This window comes from Eupeodes corollae, chromosome 1 (genome assembly GCF_945859685.1).
Source record: "Eupeodes corollae chromosome 1, idEupCoro1.1, whole genome shotgun sequence".
Classification (NCBI taxonomy): Eukaryota; Metazoa; Arthropoda; class Insecta; order Diptera; family Syrphidae; genus Eupeodes; species Eupeodes corollae.
The window spans coordinates 114,371,537-114,381,489 of NC_079147.1; the positions used below are offsets into that span (position 1 = coordinate 114,371,537).

Below are 9,953 nucleotides of genomic sequence, written 5' to 3' on the forward strand. Positions count from 1 at the left end.
AATGTTCTTTTTTTGAATGTTATAATGATTGTTTTTTTCCCGAATTTAAAAACGATGACTATTTCCTAAAACTATTTTGATAACTACAAAATAGTGACTTAGTTCTAACAATTATATATTAGAAGAAAAATAATGATATATAAGTTAAGTTTTTCAATTAAAAAAAATGATAAAAGTGTGACAGCACCTCAACATCACACATAAAATTACTATTTATTTGGGCGAGGTGAGTTTGAAAACGTCAACAAAAATTCTGATTTTTTAAATATTTCGATAAGCAAGATTCGTTTTTGTGTTTCTTTATTTAAAAAATTATATAATTGAGCTAAAATTGTTTTTTTAAAAACATAATTTACCGAATATACTAACAGTTTAATTCCCTTTCTTGATTGACTATTGCCCAAAGCAGTATTCATATTTTATTCTAACTTAAATCGGCTAAAAGAGTGTTCGCGCCTTTTGTGTAGTGATTTCTTTTTCAGATATTTCTAGTAATACAATATAATTTATTAATATGGATAAGAAAAGCTCTGCCCGATGTGTAATGGGCTGTTCTTCATTCAGCCACACGTTCCGCGCTCCAATTGAAAAGTAAGTAGACACAATATAGTATCCTGATTTAAAATAATTTCTGCACCACATTGGAACTCACTTGGTCATGTTCTTATAAGTTTTTTAGATTTCTACAAAAAAGTGTGAATGCAGTGTTCTGACTCACACTTCAACGATTCCAGGAAGGTATAAACCATTCCTGTAGGTACATTATTGTGCCAAGGACACGACCGAATGAGTTCCAATGTTTGCATTTTTAAACATTTTTGATAGCAAAATACGAACATTGGAACTCACTTGGTCATGTTCTTATAAGATTTTTAGATTTCTACAAAAAAGTGTGAATGCAGTGTTCTGACTCACACTTCAACGATTCCAGGAAGGTATAAACCATTCCTGTAGGTACATTATTGTGCCAAGGACACGACCGAATGAGTTCCAATGTTTGCATTTTTAAACATTTTTGATAGCAAAATACGAACATTGGAACTCACTTGGTCATGTTCTTATAAGATTTTTAGATTTCTACAAAAAAGTGTGAATGCAGTGTTCTGACTCACACTTCAACGATTCCAGGAAGGTATAAACCATTCCTGTAGGTACATTATTGTGCCAAGGACACGACCGAATGAGTTCCAATGTTTGCATTTTTAAACATTTTTGATAGCAAAATACGAACATTGGAACTCACTTGGTCATGTTCTTATAAGATTTTTAGATTTCTACAAAAAAGTGTGAATGCAGTGTTCTGACTCACACTTCAACGATTCCAGGAAGGTATAAACCATTCCTGTAGGTACATTATTGTGCCAAGGACACGACCGAATGAGTTCCAATGTTTGCATTTTTAAACATTTTTGATAGCAAAATACGAACATTGGAACTCACTTGGTCATGTTCTTATAAGATTTTTAGATTTCTACAAAAAAGTGTGAATGCAGTGTTCTGACTCACACTTCAACGATTCCAGGAAGGTATAGGTATGGTTGGTCTATGCTTGCAACACTTCGTGTGGTGGTCATTTTAATGATGTAGTATTTCACACATAATGTCAATGTTCAAATTTTAACGTTGTGATGAAGCTTTTAGCACCTTCCTTTTGTCTCAAATCTTTAAAATAATAGGTTGCCCATCAGGGGCCAATGAAATTAAATAGTTATATCATGATACCCCTTATTTTAAGATTATTTAAGTTTTGAAAAACTCGAATAGCATAACTTTTCGTTGTTCGTCAAGGAGCGGTTTTTTTTTATGTTTAAATTCTTAAATTCTTTACATTAGATTCTTTTTTTGAACTAATAAGACTTTCAGCAACGCAAAGATTTCGTCCTACAACACTAATGCCAAAATCGGAGTGGTATGACGATGAATGTAAGAAATGTAGGGAAAAGTCTTTCGCTTACCTAAAATTGTTTAGACAATCTAACAACGAAACTCACAGAGGAAATTACCTTGAACAGAATAAAATATATAAATATTTGTGTACACGAAAAAAGCAATGATATTTAACCAAAGCGGCTGGGAAACTTGTAGACATTCTGGTACAATGTACGGATTTTGGGAGGTCGCAGCAAGTCATCGTCTTTAAGTATTAGTGTTACTATACTTTGAAGGTTTACTACTGCCAGATCCTGGTCAAAATTCCATCAGTGTTGCCCTGCAAATGTTTCAATCGATGAGCTAGACTCTTCTTTTACCATGGTTGACATTTTGCCATATCTAAGCAAAATGAAAAATAACAAAACCGCGTGTTTGGATGGTATTCCTATGGAATTCTATAAGAATTCAACTCCTGAATTTATCGAGCGTGTGTTGGGGTTATTAAACGAAATGTTTACAGAAGAGATATTTCCGAAATACTTTCGTTTGGCTACAATATTTCCTATATTTTTAGAAAGGGTAATCTGAGTTCACCAGAAAGTTATAGAGACTTTTCAGTTCTGAGCTCACTAAGAAAACTGTTTGTCCAAATTTTGTACGTTAGGATTGTGAATTGGATTGATAGAAATAATTTGATAAGTCGATATCAGGCTGGTTTTCGGGTGGGCCTTTCAACGATTGATCAAAATTTTGCTCTTACCAGCGTTGCCAGGCGTTTTATCGACAAAAAGAAGCCCCTATACACTTTTTTCGTCGACATTAAAGCGGCTTTTGATACCATCAACAAAAGATAACTTCTATATAAGCTAGCTGTTATGGGTCTTTCAACCAAATATATTCGGATTTATGAACAACTTTTATTGAACAAGTCTGCAATGGTATATAATGTCTTTGTCAAAATCCTTTAAAACCGAAACAGGTGTTCTACAAGGCTTCATATTGAGTCCGCTCATGTTCGCTCTTTTTATACAACGCAGACTATCTTATTAGAAATTGACATGCTATTGCCACAGCACATAATCTAGCAATGAATCTAAATGCAAACAACAAAGAAGAATAGAGGAATACTTTTTACAACTGGATTTAGATGGTTGATGTTTAAATGTACAAAACTAATCTCGAAAGGGCTAGAGAATCACTTTCTAGAGCAACCTATAGCCGTTTTAATTTAACTTTGGGTGATTGTAATTATTTCTGTGAGAACTTTTCTGCTTCTGATATAAGTTTGATATTCAAAAAACAGTCTGAAACTCTTGAGCTCAACTACAGGCTACATAGAACTGACATAGATGCAATTTGTTCACTCTGCAACTCAAACCAAAACGAAGATGTTTACCATTATTTAGAAACTTGTCCTATTTTACAAGAAATCCGTAGACTTCATTTTGATAAAAGCTTCTTTTCGTCATCAGAATGTTTAAGTGTTTTGGACGGGGAGTATGGTTGGAAATTGCTGGTACGCTATGTCTCCCATGCAAATAATTACAGAAATTCTTATTTGAGTCTGTTTTGAAGTATCTACGTAAATAAAAAAAATAAAAAAAGTTTAGTTTTAACTAAACTAAAAGCCCCAATATTCCATAACTCGAATCTCTTAGAGTTCGGCTTTTTCCGTTTTAACAAAAGTAAAAGTCCATATTCTCCGAAACCTTTCCACTTCTTTGCCATCTTTGTTTTTTTAGTAAAAAAAAATTAAACTTAAATATTATGAACAATCATTTAAGTAGGTACTTTAAATTGTTAATTGCTTTCTTTTTCCATAGTAACACATAATTATTGTTAACTATTCTTTTTCTTCTTTAAATTTCTTTGCCACTTTAATAAAACAACATTTAAAAAGTTGATCACATTTTTGCAAAATTATTTATATAAAATATTCTTTATTTTATATTCCATGATAGTGCAATCTTTTATCTTGATGTAAATGTCTTGATAATATTGGACAGACCGCTCTAATGCCTTCCTTGGAAGTTTTGTTTTCTATTGTTAATTATAATGTATTGTTTTTAATGAATAAAGATTTATCTATCTTAAGTTAATTTTTTTTAAATAATAACAACAATCAGATGTTCGTCTTCAAGCTGTTGTTTTTGAAGTTCTTTTTATGTTTTATTTGTGCGAGTGTTTATTTTTTAAGCAAGAATAAGGCCGTCAGAACTTTGGCAATTGGTCGTAAAATTTTATATCAGATATTGAATTTCAATTAAAACACTTTAATAAAACTATCCAGTACTTAAAAACGCTTATAAACAATGATAAAATGACGTTGTACCTATTCAGTTGACTAAAAAAAAACTTTTTTACGTATGAAATATTTTACAAGTGGGCGAAAACAAGACTCTCAGTTTTATTTGCTTATTTTTGCTTAACATCTTAAGGGAGTAGAATCAGCAGATATCACAATAAAACCTCAATGCAAAAAGCATTTTTGAAAACGTTTGTGCGTATTCCGTTGAAGCGGAGTGTACGTGTTTTGTGACTACAAGCTCAAGTAACACGCTAAGAAAAATCTTTTGAATCTACATTTCTGTCTATTATCACATTAGCAAGTTAAAATGGCATATTTCTGCGTAGGAAGATCCGATCTTGTTCATTTTGGTTTCAATCCAATCAGAACAAAAACATGTTGTAAAACTTAGCACATATTTTTGACCCATTTGAATTTTAATACATTGGAATCCAGTTATATCGACCAATTATGGGTGGTAAAATTTCCGAACGAAACATTTGTATTCACTATTTGGTGCCAAAACTAAACTTTATCTTTAAGATTCGTCGCCATATGCTAATTTAATTGTATTTGAATAACTTAGTCAAAACGAAACTTATAAGCTTTGTAACTATGTAAGAAAAACCCATTTTTGTTTTGATATTTGCATAATAATTTATTTTGTGGCACTTATTTAAATAATTTGTTGTTTTTAACTTAAAATTTAATACTGGAATGATGATTGACGTCGTTTTCAAATCAATCCTATGAAAACATGGCACGATTAATAGCATCCGGACCATAACCTCCTCTAGCGAATTGTATTCCAATATTTTTTCTTCTTGTTCGCAATCGAGAACTTTCTGAACTGAGTTGGCCATTTTGCAACTTAACTTCTACGGGCTTAATACTGCTGGGGTTGGATACATTATCCTGTGGATATTCTATTACTTCCTCATTCGAATTGGTTTCTGCATACTTTGCAGCTTCTTGAACACTTTTTTCAGGTAAATATAACATGTGGTGGCTGAATTCATTTTCTCCAAAATGTTTGAAAAATTCGTGATCCAATAAAGGAGATTTCGGATAAGGCAATGGAAGTGGAAGTGGAAGAAAGTGGTTACTTTGTGAGTTCGGATTGTGAACTTTGCTTGTAGGCTCCAAAAAAGCAGTATTGAAATGTGATGGTACTGTTAAATCGTTTTTGAATTCTCCATCAACTTCAAAAAAAGGATTATGGTATTGAGCGTAGAACCACGGCGGCGGCGTCGGTAGAGTTGGTTTAGGACTTTGTTCGAATCGAAACGGATTGAAATTATTAAGTTGAGTTATTGCTCCAGATTGATAATGTGGATTAATATTTATACCACTTGTATTTGCTGAGTAAATTAAAGAAAATATCAACAAATAAAACCGCAGCATTTGTGCCTTAGAACTTTAGAACTGATACTAACTAACTTTCGGCTTCATGATATAGTTTTATACTAGAATTAAGAATAAATAAAAGTTGACGTAAAATTTACTCTTTGTGTTGTTGTGATTTTTTGGGAGAAACATGTTTTTATGTTAATTTTAAAGAACATTTGGTAAGACGAAAACATTGTATTAAATTAAAGTGACTAAGTTCATGATCTGGAAAATTACTTGATAAAGAATTAACTTTTGAGAGTTGGTTTATCGTGTCTTTGTTTATATCACTCAAACTCGTTAGTCTGGGAATTCTCTGATTTTTTTGGGTCAAAGTCAATGAGAATACGTTGAGATTATATAAATTTAAAATTTAACAAAACAGGATTTCCCTTTTTTATTACAGAGAGACTTAAAAAACATGATTTTATATATGTATAGATTGATTTTGGAGTAAAAAAGAGAGGGTATTTTTTTAAATAGTACAAATCTGCGTCTATAGTTCTTGAATGTGTATATAAACTCGTCTAATTGATTCTCAAAAACCCTCAATTTAAATTCTTTAATAAGGGTAAATTGACATTCCTAATAAAGACGTCACAAACTTACTTCCGTATTCTTTATGTATGTATGAGACGTTTATTTTAAATTAATAAATACCGTTTTTTGAACTATGTACTTCTGTTTTGATATTTTTTTTCCACTACCAACTATTTTATAACAGCTAAAATTTGTTTAATACCTTAAGGGGCCAGTTATAGCTATCAGTAAAATGCATCAGTAAAATTTGAAACAGGAGGAATTTGAAATGTTTTACTGATGAGCGATCATAGCAATCAGTAAATTTACGTCATTAAATTAAATGTCACTTTGAAGTTTCTATTTGAAGAGTTCGTTTTGTTATTCATTTGTTTGTTATCGTTTGTGCTTCTGTGAAATTAAGTTGATCTTATCATGGGTCGTGCAAAAAATAAACAAAATTTATTGATTGCAACAGCTTTGTGTATAATAAATAAAAGATCTTCTCAAAAAATACGACGCTTTCAAGTACACCCGCTTTTCCATGCTTGGAAGAAATTTCTTTGGATTTTTTGTCAAACTGGAATTTTCCCAACTGTCTTGGAGCTGTTGATGGAAAGCATGTGAAAATGTTTGCCCCAAGAAAGTCCGGCAGTTTCAATTTCAATTATAAAAAATGCTTCTCAACAATTCTGATGGCAGTTGTTGATGCAAATTACAAATTTATTATGGTAAGCATTGGAGCCCACGGATCTAACGCAGACTCTACTGTTTTTGCTTCATCTAACTTTGGAAAAGCTTGGCTAAGCAACCCAAAGTCATTATTTGTTCCTGCTGACCAAAAATTGCCAAGCACAGAAAATTGTCTACCCTTCCTTCTTGTGGGAGACGAAGCATTTGGCCTCCGATATAATTTGATGACTCCCTTCCCAGGTTCTCATTTGACCACCAAGCAAAGGATTTTTAACTACAGATACGAAAAAGATATAATTCATATATATGTATGTACACTATCGAATCATCAATTTTTTGATTGTTTAGACTCTCGAGAGCAAGGCGAATTGTGGAAAGCACATTTGGTATTTTAGTCCACACTTTTAGAGTTCTGATAAAACCTCTCGAAATTCAAATTGATCTGGCAAAACCCCTAATTCTTTGCTGCTGCGTGCTGCACAATTTTTTGCAGAATGAAAAAGAACACTTGAATCCTTCCCATTTTCAAGATGAATTTTCAGCGCAGTTGGTGGATCAGGATGCAAGAAATGCCGAACCAGCATCGATGGCTGTTAATATAAGAAACGCATTTTCTGACTGGCTTGTGACGGAGGGAAACCTTGATTACCAGTGGGAGAGAATTTAAAGCAAAATTATTTAAGTTTTTTATTCAAAATTTTATTTAATAAATAAATATGAAAATATTCTTCCTTAAAACTTAATCTAATTGCCATTTGCCATTTTGTCTGAATACTTTTGGTCGTCTTTGGCATAAAGACACATATGGTTTTTCACTTCAAGTATTAATTTGGTTTCAAACTCTTTTTTTGAAGTCATTTTTGTTATTCGTTTAATTTGTTTTGCTAGGAAAATGTTGTTTACTTTCGATCATAACATCGAGCTTCGCGCCTCAGACAATTTTTTTGCTGTTGCTTTCATCAGTAAAATTTGTAATGATGTGATCGGAACAGCAAAAAATTGTAACACGAACAATAAAACGAAATGGAATTTCTTTTGACTTTTGGCAGTCAGCTGTTCAGTAAAATGAAATTTCATCATTAAAAAAATTAAAATGGATTTATAAATTAAATAAAACTTTAAATGCATTGTTTCTTTTTGAAAAAAATACTTCAATATAGGATTCATCTTATTGCATCAATCTTTTGTTAGAAATAAATCTATAACACGCTCAAAAACTAAAAACTAAAATTTTACTGATGGATTTTACTGATAGCTATAACCGGCCCCTAAGGCCATTGTTGTTTATAAGTCGTCTTAGAATGAGGATTTCCCCCGTTCAGTTTTAGTAAATAATTTGTTGTCTTTAGGCAATTGCGTTATTAATATTTAGCGTTTACTAATGATGTTATTTATTTCTTTACCATTATATTAATATTTAGAAATAGGGTGTTACAATGAATAATTTGGTTATTTATATTGGGACTTATTGTAAATTTCGGTGGATTTTGTAGTCCTGATAAGCCTTATTAAGTGATTAGAAATCCAAAGAAATTTTAGGCCTTCTTAAAGGAAATTACTCTTAAGCACAATATTAAGAGCTGCTACTAATTATAAACATTTTAGGATCTTTACAAACTGTATGATTAAATTAACAATGTGCATATCACGTTTCATTATAGATTGTTTGCTCGAGAAAACATTAAAAAGTCAATATAAACAAAAAAGAAAAACAATCTAATAAGTACGAATATTCTACAAGTCGCAACGCACTTCCTAATTATAGCTTTTTCTGATATCGAACGACCTTAACCTACAGCCTGCAGCTCTTGATAAGAAAGAATCTCCTTTTTTTCTTGGCCTACTTAAGAAGATTAAGATTTTTATAAGTATAAAAGTCTTTGCAATCACCAGATAGGATTTAGTATTCGTTGGGTCTGTTCCAAATGAATTTTATTTAAAAAAAAAAAAAAAACAAACAAAAATGTATAAATATTTGATTATTTGCCTTGTTGCATTTTCCTTTCCTATAAACGCGAGACCGACATTTGATGTGCTGTATAAGCTTGCTCAAGACATAGAGCAGGAATTGATCGATGATTCCCAACCGGCATCGCGAGATCCATATAGAAACAGAAATCCAGGACCAGGCTATGGATATGGACCAGTACCTCCCCCGCACAGTATAACTTACCCGGTGTATTCAAATAGAATCCAACCAACATATCCAGGGGAATATCCACCCCATTATTCCCCAGAGCCATACCCCAGTGCAGTTGGAAACCCTTCTGTACCACTTTATCCAGCACCATATTCACGTTATGGACCATATCCACAGCCATATCCCTCCAACAATAACTTTATTCAAGGTCAACAAAATTTATATGACTATCCAAACCCAGATCAATATGGGAACAATGGCTATGGATATGTAAGTGGTTCCAATTCGTATGCTTATGGAAGTAAATCAGGATACAAAAATATGGGCTACTAATCTATGTTGTTAATTGTGCAAATGTAAACTCACTTTATCTTATGTACGAGTAAAATGTCATGTTTATATTGTTTTATTGCCTTTAACAAAAAAACAAACAAAATTAATGTGATATAAAATGTGATTTGAAAAATGTCTTCATAAATAAAATTAAAAAAAAAAATGAAATAATTAAAAACCATAGTACAAAGTTCAATTTTTATTCAAAACACGATAAGCGGTCATTAAATCCAGCCAATTAAGAAAATATTATTGAAATTACTTTTACAGGGTTTTACCGTACTTTGATTAATTTGAAGGTAAACAAACCAAAAATGGTCAACAAAAACAACCAACAACATTTTATTGCAGGACTCACTTTTTGAGCACCGTAGGCCATGATAGATGTGAAAGCCCAAAAAATGTGAAAGTTTGTTAGAAAAATGTGATCTTTTTTCATAGGAAAATAAAACAGAATCTGATATGAAGATGTATCCCAATTTTCGGGAGTCTATTATTACTATCTTTATCATTCGCTTACTCGAAAATTGGAACTGATGCTGGAAGTCAAATTTAAAAAAAATACTGTTTTGCGTGAATCTTTTGAAAATAAATTGATCTAAAAGAAACTAACTAAAACTTAAAAATTGTTGACAAATGTTTGGTTCTTGAATTTATTTAAATAGGAGCATTTAACCACATAATTATGTGTAATAATAAAAAGAAATTAAGGTAAACAAA

At 31.6% G+C, this 9,953-nt stretch overlaps 1 protein-coding gene across 1 annotated transcript; it reads left to right on the top strand.

Annotated features, from left to right (window-relative positions):
• The first annotated feature begins 8,723 nt into the window (after positions 1-8,723).
• Positions 8,724-9,233, top strand: LOC129942923 (AT-rich interactive domain-containing protein 1A-like). The gene has a single exon (XM_056052072.1). The coding sequence runs from the start codon at positions 8,724-8,726 to the stop codon at positions 9,231-9,233; it is 510 nt and encodes a 169-aa protein (XP_055908047.1).
• The last annotated feature ends 720 nt before the right edge of the window (positions 9,234-9,953 follow it).

What these genes read in the sequence shown, in the direction of transcription:
- LOC129942923 (XM_056052072.1), top strand. Translation starts at nt 8,724, where the DNA reads ATGTATAAATATTTGATTATTTGCCTTGTTGCATTTTCCTTTCCTATA.